Source organism: Synchytrium microbalum, assembly GCF_006535985.1.
Source record: "Synchytrium microbalum strain JEL517 chromosome Unknown SmJEL517_scf0008, whole genome shotgun sequence".
Taxonomy (NCBI): Eukaryota; Fungi; Chytridiomycota; class Chytridiomycetes; order Synchytriales; family Synchytriaceae; genus Synchytrium; species Synchytrium microbalum.
Window position 1 is genome coordinate 279,802 of NW_022158357.1, and position 16,942 is coordinate 296,743.

The window sequence follows — 16,942 nt, forward strand, 5'->3', positions numbered from 1 at the left end:
GGAGGCGACACAGGATGATTATATCGTGGAGATCGTCGATTTTGTCGCTATTGCTCGCTGTATTGGCGTCTAATTGTCAGGCAGACACCCGACAAGAAATTGAAATAGCCTTCAACGAAGCCGAGAAGTCAATTGCGTTTCTGGATGCAGGGAACTTTACAGAAGTCACTTCCAATGGATTGTATCTACTGTTTATGGGTGCTAAATGGTGTCGGCACTGTCAAGTGTATGGCACAATTCTCATTGATCATCCAGATCACACTTGAACAACATTTGACGCTACTTCGTTCACACCTTAGTTTGACTCCGAAATGGCTCGTATTGCAACAAAAAGCTGCCGATCTGGAAGAAGATGATATTCATGTGCGCAAACTAGAGTGCACGTCACGAGAAAACGAAGATTTCTGTGCCAATAAGATGAAAATACAGGCATATCCTACAATACGTCTGTAAGTATAGACTTTAACGATTGGACTGTCATAAGGCAGCGTGGTTATCGATTTCTGACCTTTTCTTTAGCTTCTTCAAAGGATCAGCCGTTCAAGATTATTCTGGCCCACCAGAGACAGACGCTTTATACGCCTTCTTGATGGAAAAGGCTAATCAATTCATACCAAACCAAAAACGTCAACAACCTGTTATTGCTGTTGAAGAAGACAAGGGTCAAAATGCGGTCAAGGATGTCAAAGTCGTCTCAGAGGTTGACAATACGAATCTCGGGGTCGAGTCTGCTATTATTCAAATACAAAACGTGCTGGATCTGCATAGATCAAGCAGCTCCCCTGATGCGAATCCTAATGGAGAGATTGCACACATGACGTCTGCTACGTTCAATGAGGTAAATGTTTGAGACGGGTTGACGTGGACACGAAACTTACTGTGGTTTTCTTTTTTGTTAGATAGTGAAATCTGGGCCGGCGTTTGTGGTTGGTGCACCAATCTTTTGAACCTCGTTTGCTCAACGTACATTCTCTCCTTTACAAGGCCGCCTAACGATGCTCGTTTAGATGTTTCATGCTCCATGGTGTGGCCACTGTAAAAAGCTTGCACCTGTTTGGGAAGGTATGCGTCAATGTCAATCGACTGTCGGGGTTCCGTTTTTCTGACATTTCGCCCCACTCGCAGCCTTTGCTGATTCCATGAAGAACAAGTTGAATGTTGCCAAAGTTGATTGCACTGTCGAGTCAGGTTTGTGAACGAATATCACTTCGCCTTTCTCGTTGGAATACCGACGAATCTTCCTCCAGTGCTCTGTAAAAAACAAGGTGTAATGGGATACCCTACTCTGAAATAGTAAGATTCTTGTCGATTTCCGCTTGGTGATCCTCGTTCTCACCCGATCGTTCGTTGCCTAATAGTTTCGGAGGCGGAGAGGTCTTGGAGTATTCGGGTGGAAGAACTTTGAGTGCTCTTCAAGACTATGTTGAAAACTCTATGACGTACGCACTAGGGAAACCTCCACTTCGACCCTTTCGAAGTTATCACTCATCCACGCGCTTCCGTAGGGCTACGTCCGTACATCCAGTCAAGTATAATGAAGTCAAAGGCCTTCTGAAGATGGATGAAATTGCTTTCTACTTTGTCTACGACTATAGGAGTCCTCCCTACAACGGACAAGTAAGTTGTTCTAGTGTTGTAGGCTAGACCTTGTCATCAAAGCTAGATGACTAGTACTTGAGAGTTCATGGACTAACAACTAAAAAATTTGAAGGAACTGATGCTTGGAGTTCAGAAACTAAGAGGCGACGTGAAAATATATGTGTGCCCAGATATTCGAGCATTAACCGTGTTGGGTGTGACACGACATAATCCTTCAGATCCCTTACTGGTCGTTGCAAAAGACTATGGAAGTGAAATGGAAGCTTATGATTCAACATGGTCAGTTGGATCTGTGATAGAATGGATCAAGGCAAAGAGAGTGCCGCTCGTCATAGAATTAGATCACACCACTTCGAATGATATTTTAGCTAGTGGAAAAATGGTAGTAATGGGATGCATGATACAATCAGATCCTGAATCTGCCGATCTGATGAAGGCTATGCGTGATATAGCCAAGTCTTGGAATCGATATGTCGCTGAGGTGGGACTGACTGTATCACGGCCTATAGTATTCGTGTGGCTTGATGGTGCTCGTTGGGCTGCGTATCTGAGTCGAACGTACGCGTTGGACTCGAGAAATTTGCCGCGTCTTCTCATAGTCGATACGAAGGTGAGTCTGTTCTTCGAATCTTTTGTAGGTCTGCTTTTGAACGCCGTGTCTGATTTCGCATTTCAACTAGTCGGAAATGTATTATGAAACTCAAAGTAAAGGAAAGCTACTCGAGTTTGAAGGACAAAGCACGACCACTGCCTTGTCGGAGATACTTGCAGGAAAACTGTCTGGAAAGAGTTCAGGAGGATACTTTGGATGGTTTATGAAGACTATCATCTACATTTTCTCACCTCTAGGTATGATGATCCTAAACCATCCCATCCTCATGACTATTTTTGGAGTTGCACTCATTCTATCTATTATCTACCTCGTATTTACGGGAGATCACGATGTAATTAGAGACCCTAAAGCTGAATAAAACTTGATGTGGTTTGGTGGTCACGAACAGAAATAAGCTTCTTGTGATCGAACGTAGTGCCATCGATTCCAAGCGCGGTCGGGATCGATTTTGACAACTGAGTCTGATTGTTCTCTCAGGCTCTGACGCTAAAAGTCTGTACCAAGTCACCGAGGTTTTGCGTTTTGGAACTGGTCGGAAAAAGGCAACCCAGCAGGGTGGGTTTGTTTGGTCAAACCTTGTTCAAGAAAAACTCCTTGGTTCGATGGCAAGTATGAAGTAAATGTAAGCAGACGCAACATCACTTTCAATAGCAATAATCATATCTGTATCGATGCTTAACTGTGAGCATCGCCATCTTAAAAGAGCGACGATTTGGCTCCGCCTGTGGAATAACTGACAAATCAAAAAGGATCGAGTTTGGGTGGAAGGGTGGTTGCTGACAAGGAGTGGTATGAACGGGAAATGTTTTGATTGAGACGCCTTTGAACTCAGATCCTGAATTTTAAGCTACGGATTTCTATCTTGTGCTGTTGTAGTTCCGACACAAGCCACATTGGTCTAGAACATGTTGAATCGGTTATATTCTGTTGTCGTCATGCAGACCTTGACGGAACTGGATGCACAATAATTTCACTCTACATATGCCACCTGCTGGCCGCGAACAAACGCGAACAAATTTGGCGATATCATCTGTCCACTTGTACATGGCCGGCTGCAATATATCTCGTTTTGTCAATTTTTTGTTGGTGGGGTTGGTGCTGATGGTCTCAGACCATTTAACGCGACTTTTCCCAGGTCTCAGACCATTCAAAACCTTGAAAGCACCACGAACGGGGTCGTCCTATTTGAGAGGCAGTAGTTCTGGCGTTGATCTCCAACGTATCAGTCCAGTTTCGTCTGTTTTCTGTTAGATCTCGTCAAGTTCTTGTCTTGCCCCACCACCCAGGGAAAAAACAATTTCTTGTTTTTCGGCGCCTGAGATTTCTGTGGGGAGAGTGCACGTTGGCCTGCGATCCATTGCCAGGTAGTGAAAAGATTGCAGATGCACGATTTCCAACTTGTTTTTCACTCATAATACTCTTGCAGGTCTCCACCATTTCTGTAGGTCTCGCTCTCACCACACAAACTGGAAAGGTGGAATTTAAAAGGTTTGCCAAGATGAATACCAAGCAATCTGAATGACGGGATTATCAACGCGTTGTCTATATAGATATATAGTGCTCCTCCTATTTATCAGGTCTTAATTTATTTGTATCCCAAAATGTCCTCCCCCAATCCATCCATGCATTCGTCCGATGCATCATTGTACATACAAAGTACTCTTCCAACAAGTCAACTGCCCATAATTACCACATCCTCAAATGCTTCTATGCCACCAATGCCTCAATCTGATGATGTCATGCATTCAGGTTCCAGCCTTGACCACCCCCAGCATTATGCTCCTTCACAATCTGCAATCCCATTGATGGACGATGAGTTGGATGTTATGGCCGATGGAGATACTTATGAGGAATCCATTCAAACGGATGGCAACGTCTCAAAACGATATCCTTGCAAGTATGAATGTGGCAAGTCCTTCCATAGGAAGAGCGACTTGGCTCGTCATGTAAGGATTCATGACAATGATCGACCGTTTCGTTGTGAATGGCCTACTTGTGGCAAGTCTTTTATTCAGGTGAGAAACGATACAAGTGTGTTTTACGCGTACGTATTTACAATCAGTGATCTGACGTTGTGCAATTATAGCGTTCTGCATTGACTGTACATACACGGTAAGGATTGAATCAACTTGTTGATCCTACTGTCAATATGTTGCTAACGCATCGCTGAATTTTAGCATTCATACTGGTGAGAAACCACACAAATGCACATATACAAGCCCAGCTGGAATCCGATGTGAAAAGGCCTTTAGTGATGTGAGTTCCAAAATGATCAGATATCAATGGTTTTTTGTCTCTAATCTCTTTTCTCTCACCGTCCTAGTCATCATCACTAAACCGTCATCGTCGAGTCCATCTGAAAAAGCCTTCCGTCATCTTCCGTTGTCCAATAGTAACTTGCAACAAGAGTTTTGCTCGACGAACTACTATGGAAAAGCATCAGTTGACGCATCTTCAAGGAAGTGCTGGCCCTCATGGATCAAATAGTGATAAAGGAGAGCCCGAGTAGTGAGTTTTTTATTGACAGTATTCTTGCTTTGTGTCAAGTGCGAGGTGCTAACATCCTCTTAACCAGTCCAACTCAACGATCGCGCTCAAGGTCGCGTGAATTATCTGATTATGCACGAGAGGGTTATGTATCTGGATCAGAGGCGGACTTGAGACGTCAGCCGTATATTGAACATGGTGTAACTCCATCAGTCGGCGCGCTCGGAATTCCATTCAAGTCTCTGCATAATGCGCACATGTATGATGGTAGAGCAGGGTCTCCCTATTATGGACGAGACATTGAGGAAGCCGTATCTGTATCGCAACCCCCGATAGTTCCTATAGAGTCGCAACGGATGTCCATGCCTCCTCAACCAGTAATGGTCCCTATTAGTAGACCCGAGTCGGAGGTGATGGTCCCTGTGCACTACGCACATGTACCTCCAGCAGTATACGATCCATATAATGCTCAAATGCCACTAGTTAGGGCCACGACACACCCATCCATACCTGTGTATTATGCGCACGTCAGGCCAATGGCATTGCCTACTGCACCTCCATCGCCTGCTGAACGAGCTCTAGGACTTCCATACCTCGAGAGTGTAATGCCAACGCACCCAAGAGTGTCTCCTATGCCAGTAGGTGCGCCAATGCCCGTAGGTGCGCCAATGTATCCGGCTCATCATGCGATGCCACCATTGATGCCTCACCATGTCTATGAGCATCCGGTGCCACATGATCCTAATGCAGGTTCGATGCCATATGGTGACACTCGTCCAGGATATAGCAGACCACCATATCATGAGACTCTAGCAGCTAGATGGGAAGAGCGACCCGGAAGCGCAGAGCCAACAACTCGATATGAAGATGTCAGACAAATGCCCACAGCTTCGTACCAACTACAACACCCGTCTCCGCCGCCACAGACTAATTATCATGTCCCACATCCGTCTGCCATTCCTGAGTCAAGACCATCATCGCTCGACCAACGGCCTAGTATGATGGAATCACGTCCTCAAATGATAGATCGACCTCATATAGCACAGCAACAATCTGCACCTAGTCATCCGATGGGCCCTCCTGGAATACCAATGAATAACATGATCCCGCCCACAGTGCCACCATCTCAACAGCAGCAGCATAGTAGTATTGGTATGTCGTATATGGTTAATAATCAGCAGCACTTGACTCCGCTACAGACGCCGATACCGTCACCAATGATAAAGAACGAACAAATGATACATGGTGCTGCTGGAATTTACGCATATCAATATATGCAGCAACAACAACAACCACAACATCCTAGAGTTGCTCCACAATCTGTATCTTACGGAATGCCAACATATCAAACCCCTACGGTTTGATGAGTCTATTATATTTAAAAAAATCCCACTCAACAAACGCCATATTCATGCAATGGACTAATTTTTTGCCCTTGTTTTCCCTGTCATATGTAATTGTACGTAGAGAAGTTACGCATATGCATATGCACCACCAGAAATTTACCTTGTAGAATATTTTCTGTAGAAGTATCTGCTCTCTAATAATATAAATAAATGTGTAAACGGAACGAAATAAGATTGCAAGTCTTTACATTTTCGTCGATTCGTTGCTGCAATTCCTGGATGGGACTGTTGCGTCTGACTTGGGTTTTGCAACTCTAAACAAGAAACCATTCCTGTCATCTGATACAACAAAGGAGAACAAAGAAACAACTTGCTTTGGTAGGTAGAGAGACATTCGGCATCATCCAATGCGACTGTGATGCTCTCTTGAGCCTCTAGACTGGCAATTTTTGTATCATTCACACTGAGTTTTGTTTTCCGACGCAATCAACAATCTCAAACTGAATCCATATCTACATAGGCCCGTCATTTAACAAAATTGGGCTATCTGCTTTGTATCGGCTTCCTCCGCTATCGAGTCCTCTTCTACTCGGCCAAACATTTGCAATTCTTGTGCCATTTTGAATCAAAACTTCTCGTCATAGTGCAAGAGATTACGACCTATCAAAGAGGTATTCTTACTACGCTTAAATCGTTTCTAACACAGAGTACCGCTCACTGGCTGTTTAGGTATAATCATGCCCGCAGAACGTCGACACCATTGTAATTACTGTGTCAAGAGCTTCAAGAAGAGTGGGGATTTGAAACGTCATGAAGCAATCCATACGAATACCAGGAACTATAAATGTGATGAATGTAGCAAGACGTTTATTCAAAAGAGTGGCCTTACTGTACACTTACGAACTCAGTAAGTACTTTAGGCATTTGGCATTAAATCATAACCTCACTGACAATTGTCTACTTCTTAGTACCGGCGAAAAACCTCATTCATGCGACATCTGCGAAAGGGCTTTTTCTGATGTATGTTTGAAAACCTCAATTGTAGTGTTTCGCCCCCTGGGAGATTTTTCGCTCTGTCTAATCAAATGAAATTGTTTAGGCCAGCTCCTTGAACCGTCACAAAAAGACTCATTTCAAGAGCGGCTGTGCTCGAGGTGCTACTCTTTCAAAGTCTCGCGGCAAGAAACCCGTTGTTGATGAAATTGAAGAATCGGACTTGCATGACGAAGTATACATTGTCGAGTAAGTGATTCAGAAAACGTTATTGGACATCTATACTAGAACCTTATGATTTGGTTTAACGTGCTCTTATACATCTACGGATAGGCCTACAGTTAAATCAACTCGTCGTCAACCAATCACGTACGCCACGGAAACTTCTGACGAGGAAGAAGAACATGACCAAGACGATGAAGAAATTGTCATTTTTCCCACCCTTGACCAGTCCATCACAGTCAGCCTCCTCTCGTCCTCACTCGGAAGAAGAAGCATCAGAAACTATTGTCATCAAACGTGACAATTTTGTTCCATCAGTTGCTCCATACAAGGTGCAAACTCCTCACCTAACTTATGGTGGTAGTCCGAATATGAATTCCCAACGACTTGTATACCTGCCTCACCCATCGTATGGGTCTCAAGGTATTCCCTATGCTGGGATGGCACAATCTTACTCGACCGATAATGGTGTGAAACGTTCCAATGAAATACCAGCACCAATTACTACCAAAAATATCATCAACAGCAATAGCAATGACAGCATCTTGTCCCCAACACGATTCTTGAACGTATCACCCGCAGCTTCGCCTTCGACTCAAGAAGCATCAGCCATCATCAAACTGCAACCCGTAGAACCCACCTTGGAGAGTCATAGGATGTATCATCGCCACCCGCTCCCAGCCCCAGTCCAAATACAACGAATTCAACGTGATGGGTATCTTATGTCGGCACGTCAGCCTTCGTTGGACCAACAGCAGTGTTATGTTGATCGAAACGACTCGTACTCACCTAAGACGGGATCATCCTATATGGCGCAAGATATCACCCTGAAGGAATCAGTCGCATCTCCGCTACAGTCCTATGTGTTATTCCAGGACTCGTTTGTCACGTCTCCTCGTACGCAGTTTTACACCAGTTCACCTCGTCGTGAAAGCTACACTGCATCGCCTCGTCGTGCATCGTTTCCTGGACTTATTCAGGATTCTCTTATGGGTGATGTATCTCCTCGCGGTCAAGCTTATTATGCGGAATCGCCACGACGTGAATCTTATAATGGGAGTCAAGACGTCTTTGTAAAGCCAATGCTAGCACAGTTACGCTACTAGATCAGTGCTGTGTGCTTGTTTGGTCGGCTGGTCGCGACCTACAAATGTTGCTTAGAATTACTTTCTGATATACTTACAACCTTACAAATGCACTAATCAATAAAAATCTAATTTTCACGTGAACGCGAATGTATTGCCTTGAATTGTCTTGTTTTACCGATCTTCAGAATTCCCAACTCTAGCTCCCTCGCTCCTTAACAAGACACATCATCAAGCGCACTTACCGCAATGTCAACCGTAGCAATGAGGCTGACCATACCGCGGAATCCACGCTCCATATCTCTCCTCTCCACCTGTAATCGAGTCATTTGCAGCAACACTACCCAACGACATCAACCATATGCATCCGCATCGAATCCTACATCGACAGCAGCAGAAGCGTCAGCAACCTCATCGACAATACCATCATCAAAGGCCCTAAGATCTGGAATAACATGGACCCAGTACTTTACCATGAGACATCAACGTAAAACATATGAACGCACAGGTGGCATTTTGGGAGCTACTGTTGGGTTTCTTGGAGGAACGTTCTACTTTGGCGCTGTTGCTGATTTTGATCCCACGACGCCGATAATGGGTATGGCATTTCATGAAGAGCTTCTTTCGCTGTTAAGCAACAAGAACACGAACTTTTTTTTTGTCTTGTCACAGACTCAACGCAGTCTAACATCTCTCATCGCTTAGGTATTGATCCCGCAATAGCATTCACGCTTGGTGCTATGGGTGTAGCAGGAGGCGCTCTGGTTGCTGGGATTTTAGGTGGAGGATCGTTATGGCGACTGATGCATGGAAAGGTGATTAACGCCATAGACGCCAGAGACAAGGAGTTCTTTGATCGAGTCAAGAGGTATCGTTCAGATGCCTCAAAGAGCTCACCGCAAAACCAAATACCAGACTATTATGGTGAAAAGATAAAAAGTCTATCAGAGTATCGTCAATGGTTGAGAAAACAACGCCAGTTTAGAAGAAAGGCAGAGATCAAGGTCCCACTTTAAATCAACAAAACCTCTAGTTGTCATGATTATCAAAAACTTTTGATGTAAATATATAGAGTTTCTTATTACTCGAAAACGCTTAGATAATATCACGCTACAAACCTTTAGTCTATTGCTGTCTTTCACTTCTTTTTCAACACGCCCTTGATCACGTCTCTTAGACGTTTGGCGGCTGCTTCGGTATCTAGTCTCGTGTGAGCTGCCGAGACAGAAATACGAATGGAGGGAGGTGGTAGACTATGTTCCTGAGAAGCCACAAACTTGGCTTTTGTCAGCAAGTAACCAGCCTTGGCCGCCTAGTCGAATTTATAGGGGTTAAAAAAACAACAGATGGCCAAAGAATCGCCAGTGTATATACCTCATCGACAATATCCTGAAGTAGCTTCTCTTCCTCTAGCCTAGTCAGACGATCCCTTAGACGTACATGTATAAAGGGCGCATCCTCTGCTCCACCAATGATTATACCATTAACACCGACCAGAGCAGCCCGTATCGCTCTAGCATTCTCTCGCATGTGGTTTAATACATATGGATTATCTTTGAGCAAATGCAGAGCTTCTAATGCGGTCACAGCCAACATGGCCGGCATGGAAGCGGAAAAAGTATATGCTTGACCCGATAAGCGTTGATGTTCCACAATTTCAGCACTACCACAACAAAATCCACCAGCTGCTGACAGTGCGTTTGCCATGGATGCAGCGATAATGTCTACATCTTTGGCGGGCACGTCAAAGTGGTCTGTGATACCAGCACCTCGTTTACCTAGAATACCAAACGACATGGATTCTTCTACAATGAGTCGGTACTTGTATTTGGCTTTTAGTTCAATGAGTTTCGGCAACGGGGCGATATCACCATGGTTTGCGTATAGCCCTTCAACTACTATGAATTTACGTGCTAGAGGTTTACGTTTCTTCAACTCGTCCCGTTTAATGTCTTCCAAGACTCGAGCGAGATCTTCCATATCATTATGTTTAAAGTATCGTACAGTGGATCGAGAGATTTCTACACCTTTCTGGATGGCGAATGAGACACCTTCATCTACTACTAGGGTATCACCTCGTTTAGAGAATGCAGGGATGATGGAAGCGATTGCAGAAAAGCCTTGGGAATAGATGATGGCTGCATCAGCGGACATGAATTTGGCCAATTCTGATTCTAGTTCCATATGGACGTCCAGTGTACCATAAAAGCCTGGTGGTCCACATGTTCCGACACCATACTTGCGTAAAGCTGCAGTAGCCTTTTCCTATAAATTTCACCAACACGAGTTTGAGTACGTGACCTTAGAAGGAAAGACCACGGTCAAGTACCTTGAGCTTTTCGTGATTCATGTAGCCCAAAAAGTTGAAACTAGCCAAGTTCATCAAAGTCTTGGTGCCTCCTTCGATTCTGACTCGAGGGCCAGATGGTCTACGGGTAACATTGTAGAGTTTAAACAAACAAGCGAGACAAATGGATGATAGCCAAAAGAATGATGTATTCGCACCCAGAAATGGTGACCAACTTTTCCAATTCAGTTCGTTGGGCTTCCGTCAACTCGGGAACCAGAGGTTCTGGCTGCCATTCGTCAATAAGATCTTGGATTTCCTTAAATCGAATAAGAGAGCGAGGGTTGGTTGATTTAAAACATGCGCGGACTATAGCGTAATATTCAAAGCATCTCCTTTCTCCTCCTCTCTCCTCTCGGTTGCAGTGCCACTGCCATCACAGATGTGAATAAATTTTAAGCCCGACTCACCTTGTCTGTAAGTTTGATTTCCTTTGAGCCAGGCTTGTATCGTTGGCTCAATGCATACCAAACGAGAAAGACCAGCAGAGCAAGTTCCAACACAGTTCTCAATGGGTCGTTCTGGTGCGATTCCTTGACATACTTGTATATAATGGACGAGCCTGGAATAGCTGAGTATAGACGATGTGCATAGGACAGCGTGGAATTGACTGCCAGCAGCACTTCTGTGAAGCCTGGAGTCCCGGATGCCATGTTTGCCGATATGTTGCCGTTCGTTGAGTCAGAATCGAGGAAAGGGTCAGTGCAGAATGGTTTGGCCGTGGGAACGAGGTTGCAGATACATGTTATTCATACAGTTCTACGTGCATTCAAGCCTCAGGTCTCGCCACAATTTGCAGCTTGAATACAAACAAATAACAAAATAGAGCGTGTTTTGTGGGATCGCCTTTTCGATCATCACTTTTCATCAACCGTCAGTGCTACAAATTCTACATATTGAATTTACTGAATTTACAATATGAGATCCGATTTAGATCAACCCTAGAATGTATAACTATGAGATTTGTAAGGGACTAGCTTTTGACTACACGGTGCAATCTGGCCCTTCTCAGTGACTGTATGCAATTGTCGATGAGTAGGCGTGAGAGCGCCGTGATGGGCCGTATACCCTGAAAGCCGTTGAGCACCATATCAGCGAGCTGGAGAAAATGTTCGTGACCTGGCAGAGCAGACAAGGTGCTCAAGGCCTAACGAGAATTCTGGATATCAGACGCAAGATATCTACTTAGAGCCGTGTTTCTCTTCCTTACCTTGACGCATGCTTCAGCCGCGACACCTGTCCACTCAATCATCCATTCCCTTTAAAGCGATTTGTTAGCCCAAGCTTTGACGCAGTAAATTGCAGTACTCACCATTTAGGATTGAAGGGTATGATGATATCTTGTATGAGATTGCATATCTGCAGCGAGGACTCTTTGGCGTCCTTCACGTTACTATCTAGTAAAGCCTCCTCTGGTTTCAAGGTTTTCAAAGCAAGAATCACTCCAGGCTACGTAAACCAAAACAATGTCAGAAAAACTCAAAACGCGTGGTACTCAATTGCTGACTTACTTTGGCTATGGATAATATCGATGATTGATACATCAGGTGAATACAGACGACGTTCCATGCGTTCTCGTTACCTCCCTTGGATGACTTCGCCGCCATCAGTACACTTTGGAACCAGCTTTGTAGACCACTGGGTGAATTTCCGTGTGCACGCTCAATTTTCATGTAGTTTGGTAACTTTTTATAGAACTCTCTCAGGCGTTTCTTCATGAGCGGCTGAAAATCCAGATTCTAAAGTGCAGGTAGATAAATATGGAACCATTAGCGCTGGGATTGCATTCTGTGTTTCTGCAATGATAAGAAAACACACCTTTAGAGCAAGTTCTCGTCTCAAATGATCTAGACAGAAAAGAACGACAGCACAAAGTCAGATTCCCGACTCTTGAGTCTTTGAAAAGGAAAGCAACGTTACCGTCAGGGAATTCGGATATTTTCTGGAGAGCTATGAAGCCTGGCGGATTCCAAGAGTCCTTAAAACAACTTTCAGGTCAGTACGACAACGAGGGCAAGAGCTGCGCACTACGTACAAGATTGTATAGTGTAGTCACACGCGTAGCAAGTCCGTTAAGACGGAAGACCTCGATACAGGCTTGCACAGAGTCAACGATTTCACTCTCCACCATATCCGGCATAGCACCTGTCTTGGGATTTATCGCCATCCATGTTTCTTCTGAGCAAGGAAACATAACATTTGTCGCTTCCTCCAGCTCATATACGTCACCAAGGGTGATTGAGGGCTGGTTTATCATCAGAGCAATAGCTGATGTGTGAAGCCAACCGAAACGGATTTAGTGTTATAATTCTTTGAAGATACGCTTGCACTTGTACCTCGTTCAGCAATCGAAAGACAAAACCATGTCCGCCTGCGTGTCTCTTCCTCGAGGAAGGTTTGAGGTTTCAACAAAAGTTTCTGCGTTAAGATGTCGGGATCCTCGTTCATTCTCAACTCCATCATCATCGTGGCGGCGAGCCGCACGAATTCCATAGTCAGCTTTTCTAGAGACGAGAGAAAAGGTTGGCAACCTCAGACATTCACATTCAGGGGTTTGCGTACGTTCACCGGCTCGACTGAAGAAGTATGACATGAGTGTAAGAGCCTGCACTGCTTCAACTGACGGATTTTGTTTTGCTTCGGGTAGTAACGGGTGGCATTTGTCAATGTAAGCCCATCCCCGATGCACCGGATTCAGAGGATCAAACAGAAGTAGTGATGGTTGAGACGATACCGTGGCACCTAACAATTTCAAGAGACTGAAAGTTCAATAAAAGTTCTTCACCTCTGAACTGGTCAAACTCATACCTATGGCACATATGGCATGAAACAGCAATGGACTTTTCGGTTTTGTGTCGAGATCCATGAAGGTCGGTGGATGAAGATAAACCATTCGTGGGGCAATTGGATATACAAAGTTAAAGAAGGATTGAACGAGATCCCTGACATCAACACAATCAATAGGGTCGAGTTGAACTAGAGAAAAGCAACGTGTGTTTTTAGACAAACCCATTTGTTGCGAAGATGACGTATTGGATCATGAAAAATACCTTCGGCGGGTATAGAGACATTGCTAGGAAGAGTACCTAGCCATTGAGGAGTACCAGGATCAATTGGGAAATCAAGGTCGAAAGTAGGCAGGGGTGGCAAATGCAGTTCGAAACCATCTGAATCTAGATCTGGATCCCAGGTAGTCCATAGCACGTTCCTCTGTTTGGAAACGGTGGTATCGGTGTTCTGCGTGTTGAGGCAAAAAAGGCTGTTGGTTAACGGTTAATGTGTCATAAATAGCACGAGCGTACGGCAAGGGTAACAGTTAACAGCGAAAATGAAGGATTTTCTAGATATCATCAACGGTATTCATACCTGGCTCCGCTTCCTCTTATGAGTCAGCTCCTAAATAAATGGCATTGAGTTATCATTATTCAATGTCCTGTCAGAACCAGGGGGCACCAACCATTCTCTCGTCTTCAGTAGGCGTCATCACCGACAATGTTGGCGGTGAAGGCACCAGGACAACATCAGTCGACGTTGATCTACTTCTCTTCATTCGCTTTATTGTCTCATTTGTCGCGTTTTATCTTCCGTTGTGACGAGATTGAAGAACAGTTCAAGAACTGATGTAAATAGTGACCAGCTTCATTTCCTAATATATCGCGTACTTTCAGAGCTCAGATCTGTGAAGACTTTGCTGTTGAACACCTTTTTTCGCGAGGCCTCTAATGTACGTGTTTTCGAGTCGCTCCCAATTCATTGTCAATTGGTAGCAACTTAAAGCTTCCGTTCAGCGTAAGATGGCTCCAGTACATGCATTTACGCGTATTAAAGTGTGGTGTCGGTGCAGCTTTCCTGTCGTCAAACATCTGCGTCCCTTGTGCTGCGACCCTTCAAAGTGTATCGATGTTTGCCTGCTGTGCCGAAGACGAACCAGTCAAGATGTCTACTAGTACCAAACTGAAGAAGGTCTTCTATGGAAACATCATCTACTCAAACTCCCCAACGGACTTGGTCGTGTTATCGCCAGGCTGTATTGGCATCGACCACACCGGCACTATCGCCTTCCTAGTCTCAGATAAGGATGCTGATCTCGTAAAGCTCAAGGCCCAGTACCATTTCACTGATGCTCAAGTAAGAACTGCTGAATCCATCGGCGTTGGGTGATGCAATTTGCTTCATTTTTTTTCAAACTCCTACTTTCCGTCTGATAAGGTGACCACCATGACCAAGGAGCAATTCCTCATTCCCGGATTCATTGACACTCATATTCATGCCCCACAATACGTCTTTACGGGAACTGGTTACGATCTTCCGCTGCTGCAGTGGCTAGAAAAGTAGGTCATCAAGGCTATGTTTGATCGATAACTACCCTCCCTTATCTGATTATTCTTCCCGCTTACAGGTATACCTTCCCTCGTGAAGCTGCCTTCAAAGATGAGGATTATGCTCGAGCTGCTTATATTCGATGTGTTGCCAGAACTCTGAGGTAAAGGCTTCGGCTTGATACGGACGTGTACCTCGAATTTGTTAATATCTACATCGAAACTTCCAATTTTTCATTTCAATATTCCTGTGAGGTTGATTTGACGCCTTCCTTCTAATTCTCAACACAGATGTGGGACAACCACAGCCTGCTACTATGCCACCATCCATGTTCCAGGGTGCAAGATTCTGACCGACATCGTCCACCAGATTGGTCAACGAGCCTTTATCGGCAAAGTCAACATGGACAGAAACTCTCCCGACAATTATCGTGAAACGACGGGAGACTCTATCGAGGCTACAACCGAGTTCGTGTCCTGGTTACTGGAGCGCAAGGATCCATTAATCACTCCAGTTATAACAGTCAGTATTCTTACATTGTCGCCCCTTTTGAGATACATTTACTAACATACGTGTCTCCGCTCACCGTGTAGCCTCGTTTCGCACCATCATGTACTGGTGACCTCATGAAATTCTTGGGGGAGATCTCTGCCAAACATAATCTACCAATCCAAACACACTTGTCTGAAAACACTGCTGAAATCAAATGGGTGTTGGATTTGCACCCAGAGTTTAGTTCCTACACTGGCGTTTATGAAGGCTTTGGTTTGCTAAACAGTCGTAGTGTATTGGCTCACTGCGTCTACTTGACACCCGAGGAGAAGGTCTTGATTAAGAGTGTCGAGGCTGGAATTTCACATTGTCCTAACAGGTATGCAGCGAATGAATGTGCTATGTTTAGAATCCATTGAAGTAATACCTTCTTCTCGCATAGTAACTTCTTGTTACAATCCGGTGTATTGAACGTCCGTCAACTCTTGGAAGCTGAAATCAAAGTAGGGCTAGGAACCGATGTAGCTGGTGGATACTCGCCCTCCATCTTGGACTCTATTCGCAACGCTGTTATCGCGTCCAAAGTAATCTTTGTAAACACTCGGGCTGCCAAGGAAGAAGCAGAGGCTGCTGGATTGCCACCTGTAAGAGCATACGAACCATTAACTTTAGCAGAAGTGTTTTACTTGGGTACACTTGGAGGTGCCGAAGTTATGAATCTAGATGACAAGATTGGTAATTTCTCCGTTGGAAAGGACTTTGATGCCTTGTTGGTGGATTTGAATGCTTCTGGATCAACAAAAGCCAGTAATCTCGTAGATGGCAACAAATCGGTGGACTTGTTTCCGCATGACGATTTAATCTCGGCGTTCGAGAAGTTTGTCTATAATGGGGATGACAGAAACTTGATAGAGATTTATGTGAAGGGCAAGCAGGTTTCTGGGTCTGCGGGTATAATAACAAAGATAGCAGTGTAAGGCCCAGATTATATCGAATAGAAGTGTAGTAGTTTTTGAGGAACATATATTTGCAGCACATCTAAAACGATCACATGTACAAAAGTATAAGGGGTATATCTAAACACAGCTAGCACAGATACAAACGTATTCCCAGGGTATATAATCTAAATACAAATAGATCTCCAGCACACATTCAAAAACTGGACATAAACACGCCAAGACAAGAAAAGCACTTCCAAGACATCTCTTATTTACAGAATGGCCGATCTCCATACACCATAACCCCAACTGGGAGTTGTTGCTAGAGGTGGTATTGGTGCAGCGTCTAATACAGGATCCCGATAACCTCCTTGCGAGCTACGTCTACTATGTTGGGCGGTATGATAACTTGATGTAGAGTGGAGACGAGCCGTTGTGCTACTAGTGCTGCTGACATACGCATCTAACGTCAACATACTACGCAGTGGAGCTGCCATGTG

The 16,942-nt window shown here is 44.5% G+C and overlaps 6 protein-coding genes across 6 annotated transcripts; 5 read left to right on the top strand and 1 right to left on the bottom strand.

The window, feature by feature from the left end:
• Positions 1 to 14: 14 nt before the first annotated feature.
• On the top strand, positions 15 to 2,570 carry SmJEL517_g02094 (uncharacterized protein; the record flags this gene model as incomplete). The annotated part of the gene is made up of 11 exons (XM_031168022.1): positions 15 to 226; positions 300 to 449; positions 520 to 838; positions 900 to 926; positions 1,008 to 1,062; positions 1,126 to 1,188; positions 1,248 to 1,293; positions 1,359 to 1,439; positions 1,506 to 1,617; positions 1,712 to 2,209; positions 2,280 to 2,570. 11 exons carry the CDS (start codon positions 15 to 17, stop codon positions 2,568 to 2,570), a joined length of 1,854 nt encoding a protein of 617 aa, XP_031025958.1.
• A 1,243-nt stretch (positions 2,571 to 3,813) lies between these two features.
• Positions 3,814 to 6,063, top strand: SmJEL517_g02095 (uncharacterized protein; the record flags this gene model as incomplete). Its single annotated transcript, XM_031168023.1, has 5 exons — positions 3,814 to 4,227; positions 4,299 to 4,324; positions 4,390 to 4,468; positions 4,536 to 4,720; positions 4,788 to 6,063. 5 exons carry the CDS (start codon positions 3,814 to 3,816, stop codon positions 6,061 to 6,063), a joined length of 1,980 nt encoding a protein of 659 aa, XP_031025959.1.
• A 719-nt stretch (positions 6,064 to 6,782) lies between these two features.
• Positions 6,783 to 8,366, top strand: SmJEL517_g02096 (uncharacterized protein; the record flags this gene model as incomplete). The annotated part of the gene is made up of 5 exons (XM_031168024.1): positions 6,783 to 6,952; positions 7,014 to 7,065; positions 7,145 to 7,287; positions 7,372 to 7,407; positions 7,490 to 8,366. The coding sequence occupies 5 exons, from the start codon at positions 6,783 to 6,785 to the stop codon at positions 8,364 to 8,366; spliced, it is 1,278 nt and encodes a 425-aa protein (XP_031025956.1).
• Positions 8,367 to 8,594: 228 nt separating this feature from the next.
• SmJEL517_g02097 (uncharacterized protein) lies at positions 8,595 to 9,361 on the top strand (the record flags this gene model as incomplete). The annotated part of the gene is made up of 2 exons (XM_031168025.1): positions 8,595 to 8,943; positions 9,051 to 9,361. 2 exons carry the CDS (start codon positions 8,595 to 8,597, stop codon positions 9,359 to 9,361), a joined length of 660 nt encoding a protein of 219 aa, XP_031025957.1.
• A 122-nt stretch (positions 9,362 to 9,483) lies between these two features.
• On the bottom strand, positions 9,484 to 11,345 carry SmJEL517_g02098 (uncharacterized protein; the record flags this gene model as incomplete). Its single annotated transcript, XM_031168026.1, has 5 exons — positions 9,484 to 9,657; positions 9,720 to 10,610; positions 10,675 to 10,774; positions 10,851 to 10,951; positions 11,103 to 11,345. The coding sequence occupies 5 exons, from the start codon at positions 11,343 to 11,345 to the stop codon at positions 9,484 to 9,486; spliced, it is 1,509 nt and encodes a 502-aa protein (XP_031025954.1).
• A 3,283-nt stretch (positions 11,346 to 14,628) lies between these two features.
• GUD1 (guanine deaminase) lies at positions 14,629 to 16,481 on the top strand (the record flags this gene model as incomplete). Its single annotated transcript, XM_031168027.1, has 6 exons — positions 14,629 to 14,820; positions 14,902 to 15,023; positions 15,092 to 15,175; positions 15,303 to 15,534; positions 15,606 to 15,883; positions 15,947 to 16,481. 6 exons carry the CDS (start codon positions 14,629 to 14,631, stop codon positions 16,479 to 16,481), a joined length of 1,443 nt encoding a protein of 480 aa, XP_031025955.1.
• Positions 16,482 to 16,942: the final 461 nt, after the last annotated feature.